General features: G+C 42.6%; 2 protein-coding genes across 3 annotated transcripts; one reads left to right on the top strand and one right to left on the bottom strand.

The window, feature by feature from the left end:
- Positions 1 to 1881: 1881 nt before the first annotated feature.
- Positions 1882 to 4961, top strand: svip (small VCP interacting protein). Its single transcript, XM_040161799.2, has 4 exons — positions 1882 to 2649; positions 2913 to 2963; positions 3802 to 3918; positions 4031 to 4961. The coding sequence occupies exons 1-4, from the start codon at positions 2587 to 2589 to the stop codon at positions 4043 to 4045; spliced, it is 246 nt and encodes an 81-aa protein (XP_040017733.1). The 5' UTR covers positions 1882 to 2586; the 3' UTR covers positions 4046 to 4961.
- Positions 4284 to 20613, bottom strand: gas2a (growth arrest-specific 2a). Of its 2 annotated transcripts, none has more exons than XM_040161790.2 (8): positions 20336 to 20613; positions 16808 to 16969; positions 14632 to 14762; positions 11273 to 11414; positions 10041 to 10104; positions 9690 to 9888; positions 9504 to 9611; positions 4284 to 5924 (listed from the first exon to the last, which is right to left on the bottom strand). In XM_040161790.2, exons 2-8 carry the CDS (start codon positions 16950 to 16952, stop codon positions 5715 to 5717), a joined length of 999 nt encoding a protein of 332 aa, XP_040017724.1. In that variant the 5' UTR covers positions 16953 to 16969; positions 20336 to 20613; the 3' UTR covers positions 4284 to 5714. The 2 variants fall into 2 exon arrangements, with proteins under 2 accessions (XP_040017724.1, XP_040017723.1); XM_040161789.2 differs by having other exon boundaries at positions 11273 to 11417; positions 20336 to 20609.
- Between the last annotated feature and the right edge of the window lie 40 nt (positions 20614 to 20653).

Below are 20653 nucleotides of genomic sequence, written 5' to 3' on the forward strand. Positions count from 1 at the left end.
CAGATGTTTCAGATTGATGATTGCTGCTCTGCTTTCCTGACCTGTGGATGATGAAATAAATGCTGTGACCACCTCATACATTTCTCATTAAATGCCCCTTCATAAAATAAATAAAACCTAAACCGCACTTACAGATGCAGACTTTACAGTATGATGAATGGCCAATAAATACAATGGTCAACTGCTGCACAAAAGTGTACTTTTTCTACTTATGTTGTCTTTTGAATACGTTGTCTGCATAAACACTTATAAATAATACACAAAGGTGGTAGTAACAACCGATGTTTTTTTCATTTTCCCAACGGTTCATCTTCATTCCTTGGTTAACTACAACTCAAAGTGTCGCCATGAGAGGTGAGTGAAACCTACCTGAGGAGCTGCCGAGGGCCTGGGACACCTGGACTTCCATCGCGTCTACCTGCGCCTTCAGTGCGAGTCCCCCAGCAGAAAGTTTGTGAAAAGCTGCACAATCTCTTGAACCTGCCACGGCCTCAGTGCAGCACTTAGAGCCGTGAAAGTAGACCGGGCGTAGAAGCGGAGATGGATGGGTGGGGTTTAACGCGTTGACGGATAATAAGCGGACATTAAAACATTAAAACTCTCAGGTTTATTGATCGTAGAGAAGAAACACAACTGCTGATTCATCACACGGAGCTCTCACGTGTCCCCACTGCGTGATTAAGAGCATAACCAGGAGAAAACAGAGAGCCGGGTTGGGCTTCGAAATTAGTCGACTTGCAAAATCGACAACCACTAAGGTGAATTGGCCCACGCGTCGGCGTGTTATTTTGGTGTTGTAGCCTGAATCATCCGAAACATTTATTACCAAAATATGTCAGGCATACAAGGAATTTGACTTGGTGGTTGGTGCGTAACAGCAGACAGACAACATAATGCATAATAAAGAAAATACAATATTCAATTTACAATTTTACAATTTGACTCTAGGGTATAAAATAAAAACGCAAGGCTGTGGGGATATAGAATAAACAATTTAAAAATAGAGGATAAGAAGGAATTTAAATTAAAAATAAAAGTTAAAAATAAAGTGCACAAGCGATAACAATACTCTACACAACTGTGTTGTGGGTGTGTGTGAAAGTGACAAGTGTATGTGCATGTGGAGTGTGAAGGGAGTGACCGGTGGGATGTCAGAGTCAGGCAGTGGGGGACCGGGCTCTGTTGATGATCCCGACTGCCGACGGGAAGAAACTGTTCGTGTGGCGGGAGGTCTTGGTCCTGATGGACCTCATCCTCCTGCTCCTCATCACCCACTTGAGGTCCTGGGTGATCATGGAGCACAGGAAACGGAAGGAATCCACAGGGTGATGGGCGAAGGTGGGACTGCGTTCTTCCTGAAATCCACACCCATCTCCACTGTCTTCAGAGCGTTGAGCTCCAGGTTGTTCTGGCTGCACCACGTCACCAGATGGTCAGACTCCCACCTGTAGGCAGACTCATCCCCACCAGAGATCAGTCCAATGAGGGTGGTGTCATCCGCAGACTTCAGGAGCTTGACGGACTGATGGCTGGAGGTGCAGCTGTTGGTTCACAGGGAGAAGAGCAGAGGGGAAAGAACGCAGCCTTGGAGGGAACCGATGCTGATGGTCCGAGAGGCAGAGAGATGTTTGCCCAGCTACACGTGCTGCTTCCGGTCAGACAGGAAGTCTGTGAACAACTTGCAGGTGGAGTCAACTGTAAGTACCACGTCCAATGTTGAAAATGGGAATATCAGGTAATGTTACTGATCGTCTGATCCCTTCTGCATTTATTGTGTTAGTTAGAGGTAAATTGCAAACCAACCATAAAATGTAGTATTTCTGTAGATCTAGATGTATCCTTAAGCCTCGAGGTGGTGCTGTTGCATCAGCTAACAGAGGACCAGCTTTGAGCGTCAACTCATCACTCCGGGCTATGTTCAATATCCTGCAACGAACACATATTGATGCAAAATCTCAACTAATACGTTGATATGACCACCGAGCAACTGAATATGAGCCATGAAGTATATTCGTATAACAGAATTATTGTTCTGTATTTGTGTGGTTGTAATTGCTGACGTGAAAATAAACGCTTGTTAACCATTGTGTGTGTGTGTTGCATAGTTAGCAGAAAGCCGTGTGTAAAGTTGTTGAACATAGCCTCGTTGATCCGTCAGCCAGCTGAACTTCGTCCAAAAGAAACTCGAGGGACACATAGCTGGCATTGACGTCTAACTTTCCAACAGCTATCTTTCAAAATGACAATGCGATTAAACAAGAGGTGTGGCTAGAAATAATGAACTGACTAACTTAGGTGGCTCGGGGAAGTAGCGGGGCTTGTAGTTTACGTTAGCTAGAACGCTAACGCTGCGGTGAGCTAATAGAAGCCGTTAGCTAACGGTAGCGTTAGCATGCTGGAAAACCCAGCAACAGCCGTTGGGAGTAGAAGCTTTTGCCTCAGTTGCCTTCAACAATCAGCCCGGGGTTTTAAAAAACCGGCTTACCAGCTAAGTTAACCAGGTAGCTTGAGCTGTTTAGGCTAAACCAAGACAGGGATAACCATTGTTCTACGTTGCCTTTTGCTGCCTGGAAAAACGCCTCCAGGATGGGGATGTGCTTATCGTGCCTCGGAGGGGCGGCAGACGACGTTGTTGTCACTCCAGATCCAGTAGGTTCATTTTTTACTAAAAGTTGAATCTACAGCCGTGTCAATAGGTAAATAAATGCCCCATGTGTAAAATGACATGAGTCACCAACGCCCTACTACTTTAGGTAATAATAATACTAATGAATGTTTAATAGGCTCATGTTTAGCCCCAGAATATGCTCAAGGCCCAGCTGACTGGGTGAGCTAGCGTTAGCTACACTGAGGCCTGCTGACCACCGAGTAGGAGTTTACAAGTTAACGTTACTTGTTGTTGTTTTTAACAGGAGATAAGGAGACGACAGTTAGCTGAGGCCGCTGAGAAGAGACAAAAAGAGGTGGGTTCATTTGCAAGTGAACACATTGTCATATTATTACTTCAATCAAGCTCAATGTGATCTAATACATCAGCTTTGCTATACATTATATCACGATGATATTAAATGAATTATATTCTCAGTTTAACGGTTTTCAATAAAACAGCAAAACACACCACTGCCTTCAAAATATTCCAAAATGTCAGAAGTTCACCTAAACAATAATAAAAAATGCAACATAACCTCCTGAATGCAGTTTTCAGGCTGCATTCTGCATTCATCTGTTCACTAAGAAATGTGCAGCCTGCAATTTCATATTCCAAGGTGATGTGCATAACAGTGTGTGGAGGCATTTCTTTATTATACAGAAAAGCCACTTGCAAACCCGTAAGAGCCGTGTTGTATCAAGGTAAGTAGACATGGACCAGAATGAGAACCTTTCCCAGCCAGGTGGATTGGCTTATGCTTCACCGACCACACGTTTCTGCTCCGAGTCACTATTTTCCCCTTTTTTTCAAATCTCCTGACACACTTTCTGTACAGCAAATGAAAGCACTGAGCCTTAACACACAGCCGCGTTTCACTTCGCCGCTCCGTCCTTTATCTAAATTACCCAACGTGGCGGTGGAATGCCCACTTTGCTACTTGTGATGGAAGAAGCTTTGTGCTTTTTTGACAATGTTATTGTAACTATTGATTTAAAAACGCTTAGCATGGTTTTAAGACTGCTTGTTTATATGTACATATCACCCAGATATATTAATGAACATTTATATTAAACTACTTTTTTTTAATCAAAACACTTGAAGCCGGTGTCTGTTTTGACTAGATATATTCAACTCTTTTTTTTTTTTTTCAGACAACATACAGGGGTGTCAAAAATCCAGAAGCTGTCGAGAGAAAAAAGAAAAAACAGGAAGAGATTGAAAAGCAGGAGATGACCACCCCGGCATCTGGTGGCGGTGGCGGTTTGAAGGTTAGTTTTGTGTCCAGATGACTAGATTCAGCTGATATTATACGATCATTCAGCCCTATGTCTCAAGCAATTTTGAAGATTGTTCTGATGATTTTCCACTTTATTTTTCTAGTGGCAGATGGGCTGAAAATCAAGATAATAAAAACCTTGACGTAACATGAAGTATCGCTTGAAAGATGACTTGAAAGATGTTTGGACTGCTTAGCCTTTTTTGCCTAATTTATGATACTATGAGACAAAAGCCCAAAACAGTTTTCATGCTTTATGCAAAACACTGAAGTGATGACGAGCAGAACAGCAGGACTTGTTGCCAAGTTATACAAGTCGTTTTGACATTTTGGACAAGTCAGGGAAGACACAGGAAATTTGCAAGCAACCTTTATCTTAATCGACAGTCTTCGAGTTACTTTTTTGAGATGAGACAAAATAATACGATTATTATTTCTCTGGGGACTATAATGAGAATGTGTTTGTACAATCATTTTGAGACTTAGTCATGACGTACACATACTTGACAAAATATGCAGCAGGCAATATAATACTGCAGAATAATATAAAACAACACTAAGGCACTCCAACCAGTAAAAATGAAGAGTTGCACAAGGATACGCCGCTATTTAACTTCTGCACATGGCCTATTGCACTTCTTTGGGGGTTTTTCTCTGCACCATTTGAGTTTTTGGCATTGAATTGGAATGTTTGCAGACCTGGATGTGATGCCCCCTTAATTGGAATGAAATTGTTTGAAATGTGTTATTGAATTACAAACATAAGCTTTTATTCATCTATTTGCACATGGTTTGCCTGCATTGGGTGAGCAGCAAACATGATCGCTCAAACGTTTGGAGAGATTTTTTTCACCAAAACGGAGAGCGAAAGCAACTGAAGGAAAACAACAAATGAAGTGTGTACACTACGTAGTGAAGTATTTACTGCATTTCTTACAGCCTTGATCCTAAAAGGAGTTCCGGTGCTTTTGCCATTTTGTAGAACAGGAAATCTAACCCACTGTTTTTGCTACAATAAAAATTACATTTCTGCTACTTGTGTGGAATTCATGAGAATTTCTTTGGTCGAAATGTTTAAAGATATAATATGAATATATTGAACAATCATGTAGTAAAAAAAAAAGAAATGGACATTATCAAGTTCTAATTGTTGCACTACTCTAGAAATCAATAACATGCAACACATGGAATAACTGCAGAATCTCAAATCTCAATTGAATCTATTATTAATTCTAAATCAATCAGGTCCTGTTTAACTGCATCTTTTACAGGTGATTGTCCATGTTCTAACATTATATAACACAGCAGCTATCCTAATAACGAAAAATTGATGATTATAGTATAAAATGCATTTCATAGAAAAGGTATTAAACATGACAGTCTAAGCATTGCTTTAATTTCTTAGTCTAATAAAGAAAGATACACAGAAAAAAAACGTTTTTATGGACAAATTTGGTTTCTTGGGCACATTTGGCCAAATTTGCTAGCAAATTACACACAGTACCATGTAGATATTTGGTTGATTACATTTGTCTGGACAACAAAGTTTCTGCTTATTTTTTTATGTCATATATATATATATAAAGTTCAATTTTGAAAATTGGCGTGACAAGCTTCTAAAGGGTCACAAAACCTCCACATCTTCCTTGATCTCATTCAGAATAAAGTGTTTAACACACACACCGCTGGGTACTATGGGCCATATTAACTTCATTTTGATTATATTGTAATGACTGCCATTTTTTTCAAGCCGCTCCGTTACACGCGGCCCGTTTCCGTCTCAAGTCTTCACTTTTTGCTGCGGTAGTGGGCTGCCACCACCAGGTAGCTGTCGGGGCTCAGGTCCTTGATGTTGGGGGACTTGCTGCTGATGGGGGACGGCTTGCCCTCCACCCGGGACACTTGCAGCATACGACACGGGTCGTGTTTCAGCAGGTAGCTCTCAAACGTCTCCCAGCCTCCACCGACGCGCACCATCACGTGCCTGTTGTGCAGCATCTGCAGAGGGAAGTAGTATAATGTTATCCCTTCTGATGTCACTGTCAGAGTAGAGCTTAAAACGGGCTGCTGATCCTTCAAAGGGACCAAAGTCATTTCACTGATTGAGGCTTTGGTTCTCCGGCAGGAGTTGAATGAACAGTTGAGCGTGGCTTTGATGTCAGAGGTTGTTGATTGATGCTGGAGGCCTCAGGCTGGTTGGTGTCCCTGGAGGGAAGCTTTCTCCATCTCTTTCTCGCCTAACGCCGCGTTCAGATAAAAAGAGTGATTGGCTCAACTCTGTCGAATGTGTGGGGGATACATAATAAAGTAGACCAAGAGTCCATAGCGCAACTATGTACTTTGCCACAGGCATGTGTTCAGCTAAATGCTGACGTCAGCATGCTGACATGCACCCCATAAAAATGCTAACAAGCTAATGCTAAGCAGGAATAGTGTTTCCCATATTCACCATCTTTATTTAACATGCTGTAATTTGCAAACTTGCACTAAACACAGTTGTGGCTGATTGGAAAGCCATTAGTTGTGTATGTCTTCATCTATATTTCTATACATATATTTATGTTTTTTTTTCTATCTTCCTTTTTTAATTACTGATAATAGCGCAATATTAAAGGCAGGAATACACTTACGTTTTGGGACAAATGTCTTGTTCACTCAGTAGGCGTTGAGGTATATCACTCAATAGAAATACACCAACGGTCGGGGAATCTCCAAAGTCATTAGGAACCAGGGACATCTGTATAAAGTTTTGCCAATCCATCAGCCAGATGTTGCAAACTTGCTGCTGCTGGTGCCTTATTATACCTAACCTTATTGTAAGTCGCTTTGGACAAAAGGATCACCAAAGTCGGTAAGATACAATCTTTGGAGACAAGGAAATGTAACAGTGTAATAGTTGTTGAGATATTCTAGTCTTGATCAGAATGGAGGACTTACTGTACATTGCCATCCTTACAGTGGGACCGTTAGAATGACTAAAACATATTCACACAATGGCTTTTTCATCACTGATAAGCACAACACTTAAAAATGATAGTTCACACTCTGCTTAAGCATGGAGCATTTCCTTGAGTGTTAAATCTACAACATTTGCTTGATGCCACCTGCCACACTGTCCCAAGGTTGGGTACCATGGCAACTTCAGCTATTACAATAGAGAGAAGAAGATATAAAAGGCTCTCATATATTGGATCCTCACATTCCCCAGAGGCTGCGCACATAAAATGTCAACCTCACTAAGGAGCCTTATCACCCCCCTTACCTCATTAACACAACATTACACCTCTAATAAAACAACAGAGGGCCCTATTCACATGGAGGTATATGAACAGATCATCATCAACACCACGAGGGTGCTATATTTTGGTTCAGAAACACAAACTGCATGTGAATAATTTACACAGATGTCAAAGTATAAGCCTACCTCATGAGATCTGGCCAGATACGAGGCGTTCTTCCCTCAAGGCATAACATGCAACTTTTATAAGCCTCTTAAAATAATCAATCAAGAGGGCTCCGGTGGGGCAGTGCCTCCAATATCCAGGACCAGGCCTTCAGGCTTTGTCACTGTGGATTTAATGGACCTGTGTGATGCAGAGGGGTTTCAATCACGCTTTGGGACAAGACCCTTGCTCAAGCCCATTGCCCCCTCTGCAGCGCGGAGAAGGACGGCGGCCCGAGGCAGAGCTCGGACACAAACACTGCGATGTTACTCGGCCCCCTCGTTCAGCCTATACAACCTCCTCGTTTATTCAAGGAGCTGAGAAGGTCACTCTCTCAGGTCGCTGGTGTACACTCTTAATTGGTCTGCATGCCACCGTTGTCCTCACTGCCTACAGCCGGGGACTTGGACTTTCTGTCCTCATGCCTTTTCAGTGGAACCAGCTGCCAAAGCGTCTGGCGAAGTTTAATTCAAGCATTTTCACGCTCTACAAATTGGAACGGCTCAAGGTTCCGCTCTATTGTCAACAGACAATGCAGTGTTGTACAAATGCAGTTGTAGTCCCTCCACACTATACACACAAAACATAGATAAACAAATATTTGTATCTTTTCAATTACATAAAGAAAACACTAAACTAGTCAATGTAATAGAACTGTGTAGAAAAAGCACTCAAGAAATAAATAAAAGAGCAGAACTGAATGTTCATTTACGATGGAGTTATACAGCCATTTCTTACAAAAGTGTGGTTTGGTCCAAATGAATAAAATCGACTTGAACAGACATGGATGGTGGTGAGGATTAAACACTCACCATCTGTCCTTGGTTGCTCAGCAACACAAAGTAGACTGAAGCATCGTGCACCCGAAAGCCTTTAAATGATGATAAATATTCTCATTCCCCCATGTTGTTATGGGAGGACATTTAAATTGTCACTAGTATATAAAAAAAAGTGTTGTTCATCCACACCCTAAAATCAATACGACTCGCTTGACATTTGACATTAGCGGTTGCGGTACGATGTGCAGACAGCAGAGGACATCCAAGAGTAACCTCTCTTCTGAACGTCTCCACATCCGAAACAAACCGTGGGCATGAATCACATTCTCGGAGGTGTGAATTCTGGTTGTTGGTTGCCAAGTAACCAGAATCCCAAGGGGACCAACGCTACTTCTCTAATCTGCGTTAGCCTCCATTTATCCTCCTCCAGTATCCTTCATCCTTCCACTCAGACAGAGTCCAGGAACATTTCCTTGGCCGATAGATGCAATGTGACTATAGAACGTAATTAATAGGCGATAAAGCTTAGTAAAATATTTTCCAGGCATTAACTTCAGATCATATGGAAATATGTGGGTGATATTTTCCCTTAACAGCCAGTGAGCCAAGTTATGTTTGGCTGAAGATGGACATTGTCGGAATACCACAGACCTCACGGCAGAGGCGGGCTCTCCAGACACAATGGTTTACCTTCATCCCAACGCCGGTCCCCAGTATCAACACACCGCCACATGCTGTGTGCATAGAGAGGTCTGCACTGCAACGTAGGACCTTGTGGTTATCCACCACAAACTGATTTGTTCCTCTCCTTGTGTTGTGTTCTTAAATATATATTAACCCAATGAAACTAATGAGCCATATTAAAAAATTCAAACGATTCCAGCACTTAGCTTGATTATTAGCACAGGCTGATTATATTTTACTGCGTTCATCCACCATTTGTGGTAACTTATGTCCTGCAGAATAGATTTGTTATGCTTCTAATGATACAATTAGCAAACAATACACAAAGCACAGTAGAAGCGGGAGGGGAGTATTCATTCAAATGAAAAGCACAGAGATTCTTTAGTACATAGACATGATTTTGTATGTAAATGTACTCATTAGACAGATCCATGTCAGGGTGTTTTCCTTAACAACGTTTATATTTTTTGTTGGACCTGCTTAGAATGAAGTTAATTTGAACTTATTTTAGTGCTCTTAAATGGATAAATCCGTTAAATGGTTAATTAATGTATAGATATATACCTCCAACTTATCCTTATTCTTCTTACATTTAACTATGCAAAGACTTTGGATACTTAGGATTTGATACTGAATGCTGCAGAAATGTCCTCATTGTTTAACAAACGTACCCTGATGAAAAGCATCTTCTCCCCGACGCGGTATCGACCCTGTGACTGTCGCTCTACGCAGAATTTGTTCAGACATCTACAGGGAGGATCATCAGCGATATGTCTGACCTGTAAAACACAACAATATATTAAAGACATTTCCCTCCTTGAAAAGCAGAAACTGGGGGTTCGCCACTGTTTACTTACAGCCTCGTCCAACAGCTTCCCTGTACTTTTTTTACAGGAACTGACTTTGGGAGGAGTCGGAGAAGGGGAGGGAGATGTGGGGGGTGACGGAGGCGGGGGCTGAGCTGGAGATACAGGTGATGGAGGTGGTGGAGGTGATTTTTCTTCCTGTTCAATCTCTTTCTCCAGTTGAATAAGGGCAGGAGGCTCCACGTTGTAACTAGTGCAAGGAAACAAAGAGCAGTGTCCTTCTGTAAATGGAAGATTCCGATTATATATATATATATATAATCTTATATATATAAGATATCGGAAGAAGCATTTTGGAGGTGTGAAGGAAAAATAAATATTGCGTAAAAAGCAAGTCCGTACCGTGAAGCTATCCGTCCCAACTCTAAAAGACAGAGGCACACTTCTCGTGGCTGCTTGTGAAGAACTACAGGAAGAGATTCAGTTTTAGCATTCAACACGTTTAATGAGTGAGAAATGCGACTGTGTGATGGTGAGATGAAGGTAAAAATGGAGTCATGAACTTCATGCATTCAAATGTTTATCTCCTCTCCAACACTGATTGTCCCAAATGAGCGTATTCTTTTCAGACTCACAGTTTCTTTACTAAGTTTAAGGTGTTTTTTATAGATGACCAGACAGTGAGACAAGATGTTCATACACGTGAGACACCACGTCATGCATTAAAGACACAATATCTACTGCTAAGATAGCAAACCTGATGGTGTTTCATCTACTGCTGAACTGATAAATCCATCCGGAGAAATATCAGCAGACAGAAAAAGAAAGAAAGAAGTCAGCTGATATCTAAAGTATTTACAGTACAATTTTTTTTCACAATTACACGTCCACCACATGTAAGGGTGCAGAGTTTGTAATTCACTGTGTGCATGAGTTGGCCTTCAGAAATGACTTGCATAGTGGAAATTGCTTAGCGATGGTCGAGCAGCCATTAGAAATAAATTACAAGAATGTACAGATATTCTATGTATTTCTTTTACTGGCAGGGTCACATTCTGTGTATCCAATTTTAAGGAGAATGTTTCAGTCCAGGCATATTTTCACTGCAAGTATGTTCCAGTGACATAATGTGCGAAAAATCCTTGCAATAGATTAGAGGGATGTAGATAACACAGTTATTGTGTGTGAATGAGGAAGAGAGCAGAAAGTCCCCACTCGGGGCTGAGGAACACATTTGCATAGCGTTGGCCTACTTTCTCTCTAACTCACACCCTCCTGCCTGTGCTCCGCTTGTTTAACTCCAGACGCTGTGTGCACGAGTGCCGCATTTCCTCATCGTCGGGTACAGCTGCCCCCAGCAGACTGCGGCCCTAGCGAGCTTCGTCCGAATGCGGGTTAGAGGTCGAAGAGAAGATTGAGGGTGCCGAGTTCTCCGAGCTTCAGGAGGGAGGAGAGAGAGAGAGAAGCAGCCCAACCTGCGTGATACTCTACCCGCACAGTCACGCCATCCACGTGAGATGGAGCCCTGAATACCACGGTGGCAAGCCGGACGCAGGCTGCGCGGTATCTGAAGCCTGTCTGTAGGCTCCCCTGTCTGTCAAACGTTTGCATCTTCAGAGAAAGAGTATGCTCACCTAAATCCTCTGACTCAAACAGACATGTTTCTCCAACTCCAACCATACGACACCAGGTCAGGAAGTTAGCCGTGTTGTCTCGTGCGAAAAAGGAACCGGAGGGAGCGCTCTGCCGACACGGTATCCTCCGGCAGGGAATACTCTGCTGGAGGCAATGGGAGTGTTAGTAGATGTCTTCATGCACACTACACGCACATGAGTCTGGGATGAGTGCTTGGACACCAAGCTGAATATGACGTTTTATTTTGTGTTTGACAAAGCAAAAACAAATATCCACCAGGGTGCCTTGTCCAGAACATCCCCCCACCCCCCCCGCAGAGTTTCCACCAAAACACACTTTTTATCTACGCTGATTTCTTCTCCATCTGCTGCTTTGGGCTCAGGGTCTAGAACCTTTTCAACAAAGATCAATACAGTGGATGGCGGGTAAGAAAATGGAGCTACTTTACCAGGCTTTCTGTGACTCAGGATCAAATAACACGCTTAAAGGTTTCAGCCCCCACACGGTTTGTTCGGGGGGATTTATGTGGCTTGCTGTGGTTTTATACAGGATATGTGTGTCTGTGCTATAAGAAAGGTGCAATGACCTCATGGTGGAAATATGCAGGCTTTTGCGGGTATTTTTCATTTCTTTCCAGGCTCTCCTTTTGACTTTTTTTTTCTGGGACTCGTTCTGTTGTTGAACTACTTTGCATTCCTGCAGAAATAATGTTGACCACATTGCCAGTTTTGCTTGATCCAACATCAGAATGACATGTTGTTATTTCTGCGAGGCTGATATGCACCTTTAAATATCGAATAACTGCACAGAAGGTGCAGAACCTTTGGAATGCATTATGTGTTGGAGAATAAAAGATGAACAATAAGGATGTGGGAAGTAAAAATACTTTTCTTTCAACCAGAAAGATTCTGAATGATTTATGTATCTCTACTTTCATGGCTGCACATGCACTAATAACTATTCCAATGGGCTTACTTGCACTTTTTGTTGAGAGTTAGTTGAGGAGATTATACCACCAGTTATTTTAGTAAAGCCTTAAGACTTTAAAAAGGGGGGAACAGTTCTGTTCAACAGTTTAAATCCCCCTACCAGCTCCTCCAAAGCTTTGGGGGTTGTGTGTCAAACTATTTCCAGCTCAGTAACTTCCTGGAGCATCTCCTGGTGGCCTCACAATAGTCCAAGAAATAGTTTTTACACCCTGGTTTTGTAGGTATAAAATAAGCGCTTATTAGTGAACTTCAGAGGTGTCCGTAAGAGGACTCTGTTCACTTTGGACAGAACCGGGCTGGTTCCATTTTTTTGCGCTTACTTATTTAAATTATGTGGACAGATACGGGAATGGTTGGTAGATGAGCCCGTTTCTTAAAAAGCTGAACGTTTCCTTTACATTTTGTTAGCGCAGTAACAATTGTAACAGTTGGCAAGGTTGTGTAATCGAACCTGGCACCTAACTATCGTTGAAACAATAACGAAACATCATCTGCATATGTGGGAAGATTTGCAAGAGACAGCTTCCACAAAGGAATTTATTGTTTCTCTCTGCTGGAATCGTTTAGTCCCACTCCACCCACAAGTTATGAAGCAGACTTTTAAAGCAGATGAACGTTCTTTAAAGTGGTCAACTGAAACAGTAAACAACTACTGCTCATTACAGAGAGCTCTGATAAACAAAGCTTTTGTTGGGAGAACGAAATGACACAAGACGACATACGTTGTACGTCATCGGGCAAATGCAGAAAGTGCATAATGTGAGCTGCAGGCATGAAACACCGTGCAACTTTGTTTGAGCTTAAGCCTGAGTTGTGCATCACAATAGACCTCTCTCGCCTCTTTCAGCCTCAGGGACACTTTATCCCTCTCGATGATCAATAGACTATTTCAGCGGATCCTCTGCCGTCTCACGGTCGCTGACCTCAAGTATTTCCTCTCATCTGTGCCGCTGCGCTCACACTGAGATCAGGAGACTCATCGTCATCAGCGCAGTAATGCCGCGGCAGCGCAGACATCAACAACTCTCTCAAGAGCCAACACAGGAGTCTCTTCTTTCCTCTCCTCTGCGTTTCCCTTCGTTGGAGATATAGAAAGTACAGAGACATCGAGAAACTACAGATAATGTCAATTGTCTGCATGTCTGCAAGATGAGGCTTTTGTCACACTAAGCGCCGGAAACGTTTTAGTTTTGAAGGCTTATCGAGAAAACGTTTGCTAAACAGTGTGAAAGTGGACGTCTACCGACTGGGCACAAGTGGGATGTACAGGGGCAACATTTCTATTAACTGAAAGACATCAAACCTTCTTTGCAGTAGCTCTGAAGCTGATCCAATTTAAAAATGTACACTCTGATCGGTTTGTTTTCCTGAGCAGTGATCCAGTGAAATATCCGATTACGACATGAGAGGTTCCCTTTAATCTTTTAAAAGTCATTAAAGCCTCACGCAAGGCTCACCAGAAATGAACATTTAAAGCAGGTCTGCCAATGCGCACAGGGGATGTGGGGCCCCATCAGTTAATGTGTCCTCGCCAGCCCTTATTTTTTCTTCCTTTCTTTTTTTGCCCCGCTGAAGGCTGCAAGCCCCCATCCCCCACCCCCCGACCCCGACCCCCACCCTTTTAGCACTGCTTTCTGAAATCATGGAGCTCCCCGCAACGGGATTCGTGGTCGCTGCCGAGCCGACATACCAATCAACAAGAAAGACCTATATGTTAGACATCAGATATGGTTCTAGAGGGTCTCGCCGTGTTACCTTTCAATGGTCAATATCTCTTTGAGATGGGAGGAACTCTATCGGTGTAGCTTTGATTGATCTAATTGATGGAAATCATCCGATTTAATAACAATAACAGAAAATTGATACAGAACACTAAAGTCAGGGGGACTTTATTTCATTGTGTTCACTTGATTCCATTGTGTTTTTTCAATGCGCCAGGAGCGAGTGGACAGAACAACAAGTGCCCAGCTCCATTATTTTTCTTTTCTCCTAGGAAATAGTGTCAACAATTCCATAATCTTTCACTAATTTTAGAGCCTTTTTATTGTCACGCTGCGATACCTTTTGTTTGTTTTGTGAGACGTTATATAGGGTAAAATAAAAGAAGAGTACTTCAATTTGCAGTGTATTGTTGCACTTTCATATGTTTTGATGATAATGGTGTTACTAAATTTAAAGAATTAGTAAAAGTCATTAAATGTCTAATCAAGCAGGAGGATTGTTGCCACAGTGATTGTCCGTCAAAATGATGACATCAATGTGCTGAATACGTCGAATCGTTGAACACTATTAGGATTGGCTCCCAGATTCGGGTTTTCCCGATGGACGTCATCGTGCCAAATTGCAGTGATCATCAGGTTTCTCGGTACCTTGCTATTTCCACAGGCAGGCAGCTCTCCATCGTTTTGCCTGAACTTCTTCTGTAGTGTCTCAGCCAGCTGGCACAACAGGAAGCCATTGTCTAAGCAATCCATGAAACTCTCGGCGGTGATTTCCAGACCTGACCAGGGGACACATAAAGAAAGCAAAGAACTCAGCAATAAATTCAACAGGCTAATGCTCGTTTTTAAATTGATGTGCAGTATAAAGAAATACAATTTATTCTCCATCCTTTCCCAGTCAAAGCTGAACCTGATGCAACGTTATTGACTCCCAGAAATGGCCCGACTGATTGTACTTGGCTTTCGCTGCTGGGTTTAAGCAGCCAAATGTTCACATATTACAACATGGCTTGGGGGAATCTGGTGAGGGGGGAAAGAAGGCGGGGGGGGGGGGGGGGGGGTACACCGGGTAATGGCAAAGACAAAGTCGCAAGGACTGTGCACATTATGCCTTGTTATCCTGCATAGATTAGTGATCAACATGTGGTGTCCAGTTGACTGGCTTCCAGAGGACCATTCCTTCGTAGTTAGATCATTGCAAAATAGGAGGTGGCTGCAGGGGGGTGTCTGTGGAAAGAAACCCGAGAGATTTTCTGCTTTTTTTTAAAAATCCCTTTTCTGTTTCTTATGGGAGGAGGGGTCTTCGGGCTTCGACGTTTAATGAGTTCCAAATGTTGTAATTGAACCCAGAAAAGAAAGATTGAAATCTTGAGAAATACTCAGTGAGCTCCTGTCTTATAGAATCTCCCTCGATCCTCTCGTGAGGGAAATATACTCCAGAGGGCTCTGAGAGAAACAATTTCACCAAAATACTTACTCCCATAAGTTGCTCAGTTCTTTCAAACCCCCACCATGACAGCGATATGACTCATCAGTACAACCAAGCGTCCACCTCCCACTCAATCAGTGGCCTCGTTTTGCCGCATCACTCAGCCCACCTGGAGCTGTAAACCCTGCCAAGCATATCAGCGCCTTCTCTCTCAGAACTACAAGGCGCTGAACACACAGGACACGGTTCAAGCCAACAAACTGGTTCAACAGTTACTGCAAACATGTGGATGTTCATGCTTCTGAAGTCTTTTTGGTCCTCGTTCGCTCACAACAGAAGACTTTCTAGGTCAACCGGTTGGAGCGAAAACACGCAGGCTGCCAGCGATAACTAAAACTGAAGTTGTTTTAAGTAGTTTGCACACACACACACACACACACACACACACACACACACACACACACACACAGGAGTCAGTTCCAGAAGCTTAAAGGGCTTCCAGTTGATTTGAGAAATTGTTTTTGGAGTGTTTACAGACTGCAGAATGTCCCGTGGGGTCGTTCAAAGACAAAAGGGGAATCAAGTGCAGCTTGCAAGTACTTCGAAAGAAAGAAAGAAAAGCTTCACACACGGAGGGCCATCAGCAGATTATACACTCTCTCTATACACACACAAACTTTTTTTCTAACCAACAGTTGCTTAGAATGGCATTGACATAAACTCTGGTGAAGGACGAATCGTAAGCAGCGGTTTTACCGGTCAATTTTTGTGTGGGCACTGGTTGGTTACTGGTGAAACCCGAATATTGTTTTTTTCCCCCCATTACAAACCATATTGCGTAACCCATACTGAGACTATGGTGTGTTAAGAGGAAACTTTTCTGCATTTCAATTTGAGTCTCTAAATTCAAATGAAATTAACATTTGTTTTGCGACTGCTCCCTTGAAGAAGAACACCGCAAAGGGGGATTGATGATGCAATAGCAACCCTGCACAAAGCCCCTGCTGCTTATTCTCCACCGCTTGCTGTGCATTATTTGAGAACTCCTAATGATGGCCATTATTCAATTAAGGAAAATCGATGGGAGGGTGAACAGAGAACCGGTTCACAAATTCAACCGACTTTAAAATGTTTGTAATGAGGTTCAAATTGATTCCAGTCCACTGCAGAGGTGTTTGCAATACCAGTTCAATTAATGCTGAAGGTTAGACAATTCAAAGCCAGGATATTTTTTAGAGCAGCGTTTGGAATAAATCAGCAACAGCACTTTGCATTTGTTTGCAGAAAATATCAAGTGTGAAATGAATAACTGAGGTAGAAGACATTCTTTTCATACAACTTGTTATTATTATTAGTAGCCAGACGTGTCATGTGTTGATTATGAGTGTTTCCTACCGAGAATATTAGTTAGCCACAGGGCCAGGTCCTCCTTCATGGGCAGCAGGCTGGCTTCATGTCGACTGGCCAGCCACTGCTGATACTGTTGCATGTCTGTGAGGCCGGGGCCACTGGGCTGTTTGGGGCTCAGGAAGCTGCACATGGTTCCCTTTTGACGGCCTGAGGAAGGACAGGAAAAACAAAGAGGATGCAGATAGAGACACAATGTGAATCTTCAATGTTTGCACATACAGGATGTCTCTATGGACTGTCATGAAAATCAATCTGGATCTACAATCCACGCCTCAAATGTCAAGTCTATAATGTTGTGACAGGCGTTGATTCAACTACATTCCCAGGCTACAATTTTTGCGTCGGTTAGTGTTACTTTAAACTGTTTTTTAAAAATAGGTGTGTCCAACCTGTGCACGTCAGGTATGTATCATGTACATAGATGAATGTGTAAAAAATGCTTGTAACATACAATATGGGCTTATATGTATCGTGTACTAAAATGCATTTGCTGAAAAGTATTTCTGGATCAGGTCTGCAATTTATATTTATTTTCATGAACGATTCATCTGCAGATTATTTTCCAGACTAATTACCCGCTCAATAGAATATGGAGAAATATCTTCAATTGTATTTTTTAGACCAACCAACAGTCTGGAGTCTCCAAATATCGACAATGTAAAACTGCTCTAATAGATACTTAAATTTTAGCTCTGAAGAAACCAACAAGTTCTTAATACCTTATATACAATGATGATATACATCAATATACTGATATGTTATTATGATTATTCACTCACTATTTATGGAAATAAAGATGTGTAAACATCTAAATCATCATGTCTATATTCGCAAATAACAGCTGTCATTCAGGCCCAAGAGGAGGACGATCACATGAATGCAAGAGACAACGGATCAGAAAGCTTTTGTCCTCTCGGCTGAAACCTGCTTCGGTTTTCATTCCACCTGATGACACGAGACAGCAAGGCTCCTGTCCACCTTCTCGCCAGACAACAGATGCTTTTATTCCAGACAGACGCATACAATAGGACTCCTATCCAACCAACAACAGACAAAGAGCTCCTTCAGATTACCGAACCAGTCCATCAGACACTGCAGCAGGCCTTACGTGTGATGGGGAGACTGGATTTGACGTCTATATTCAGGCAACATTTTAACATCAAGTCACAGCTTGGGAATTGTCGATGACTTAATGAGACCAGTTCTTACAGTCCGGTGCTACAGTGGGCCAGGCGTTCAATGTCTGAGCTAAAATGTTCAAATGTTTTCTTATTTCAATGCGATGTGGCTCCACTAGTGTATTTGTGAGTAACGGACAAAACAAGTATGAACCAGAGGAGCCAGAGCTGACATGCAACGGCAGAATGCGTGGACATCCTTTTCAGGAAGTCGGGAAGAAAGACATCAGATAAAATACACGATAGTTTAAATATCGGGTTCTTCTAGAGGTTTTCTATTGTTAAACTTCTCAAGATAGATGACTGATGCTAATCAATGTGATTCTGTTTCTTCGTCTTCACTAAATTATTCTTCCGGGCTTCATTAAAGAAACAGAAAGTTTAATCCCCTCCTTGTGATGAAATTGTTGCATCTAAAAAGGTTTTTTCCTCCGGCTTTGATGCAAGCGGGAACATTTTACACGGTAGGCAAATAGCAACAGGATATACGATGCAAATAAGAAGAAGAGCTCATTCAAACGACGAAGGCAGGCAAGCTTCAATGAACAATTAGTTCGTAGTCTGTGCTGAAAATGTCCTCTGAATGCCGAGGGAGTGTAACACAATGTGAGGAATCTGACCTTTAAAGCTTTGTAACACTTCAAGGTCCCTCTGGGGTCGGCCGTAACCAAATCACACCGCGGTGCCGCGCTGCACATCGGGACCTCGATGTCCGACCGAGGTGGTCTTATCATCCCGAAGACGAGAGCGCCATGTTTCTTACAAACACGAAACTCTGGAGCTCAGCACTCACACACAGGTGCTACATTCACACGTGCACTGTGGTGCAGGCCGGTGGACACCGGGACAACTTGTCGTGTCTCACAGCACAAGCTATTCACTGCTGAGGATAACATATTTGTATTTGACATGTCTGTCAATGGGTAACATAGCACGGTAAAAAGGTGTCTTCCATATTTTCACTGGTTGTATTGAATATATTATTATATTTATTTTGCATCCAACTTTCACCTGGGACTTATATAAATTAAAAATGCATTGGAGTGAACATCCGTCAATGAACAACGTTCTTAGTTCAAAAGATGTATTGTTCTCAAAGGGATTACCTTCATGGTTCTCTCTCTCTTTCCCCCGGAAAGTCTCAACAAGCTGTCGTTAAACTGTTGTTAAACTTGGTTTCCTATCACCACACTGTAGCTTGACCCCATCCACTCACACAGCCAACCCCCCCCCCCCCCTTACCACCCGCCCCCCCACCAGCCAGTAGGCTTCGTGTAGCATGGAACATCTGCTGGACCTGCTGTTTCGTGTTATTTTTCATATTCAGATTCTAAAACACATTTTATAGCCCAGCGATATTAGGTTGGAGATATAAAACACCGTCTCGGTCTGAAGGCTCATGGCTTCAGTGGAGCCGTCATAACCAGCAGATTGCTGGAGGAAAGGCATACGGATGGGAAGTCCGACTGCTGAATCACATCGATTAGAAAAAAAAACAAGAGAGGCTCTGTCCTCCTCACCCTCACAGCGCTTCATGACTTCCTCCACTACGACAGTAAACTGATCTGGAGACTGATTTGTCCATTTATTCAAAGAAAATGTTCCTGCTACAGATGTGAACTGTGTTGCTTCTTTCAGATGTCCGATTGTTCATCAACTGCAATCATTTAAGTAAGAAATCTTCAGCGGAAAATATCACCTGTGTTTTTATTTTACCTGTGTTGTAACATCAACAATACAATAAGCCTACAAAGTGTGTTTATTATGATGTCTTCCTATCCAACAATTACTGTCTTACTACCGCAATGTGTCAAAAAAATTATTTTTACTCTAAATCATCTCCAAATGTAACAAATGGGAGACCTCTGTGTTATTTCACTTTTCACAAGAGGCAAACTTCCACTCAGACAGACAACATGTCTAGAACACTTATTCCTGCACCACACTGTTTCTCTTTTTCCTGAAGTTAATAAATTACTTTTGGACTGTTGCATCTGCGCCTCTTAAATCTGCTCATTTTGTTTACAGTTGTTATTCGATTTTAAAGCTGCCTCCTTCTTTAAGGCTGTCACAAATAGAACCGGCCGCCACAGACAGTTTCCCACTCTGGGAATAGAATGATGACTTATGACTGAACTCAGAGGAGCACTGCACTAATTAAAACATTTAACTTTCAATAAACTTGGGGATCCCTAACTTTTAAAATATGTGCAAACCTCCCCTGCGAGAAAAAGATACACTCCCAACCCTAAAAAAGACAAAACACGTCTGTAGTATCTTTGGTAACAGAAAAGCAGCACAAATACCTTTGCATGAGTCCTAAAGGGCTCCTTACCTGTGCTCGCCCTGCGGGTTCAGCTGGTCGCTGCGCACCTTCCTCTCACTCGTCCTGAGAGCTGCTGGACCCCAGTTTGCATGCTTTTCACCGCGGTGCACCGACCCACAGGTTGGGCTGCGAAACACTGAACCAATGTGCACCACTGCGCATTTGCACAATAACCTGACTGCACACACACACACACACAGACGCTCACATGAACTCGCGCTGCGGATGCTGATGGGAGGGAAGTTTTTATGCTGCTGCCAAACCCCATTCCTCGCTCCGCTTTGTGTTGCCTCATTATGACATTTCTGGACCTCATTCAGCCAGTCA

This window comes from Gasterosteus aculeatus, chromosome X (genome assembly GCF_964276395.1).
Source record: "Gasterosteus aculeatus chromosome X, fGasAcu3.hap1.1, whole genome shotgun sequence".
NCBI lineage: Eukaryota > Metazoa > Chordata > Actinopteri > Perciformes > Gasterosteidae > Gasterosteus > Gasterosteus aculeatus.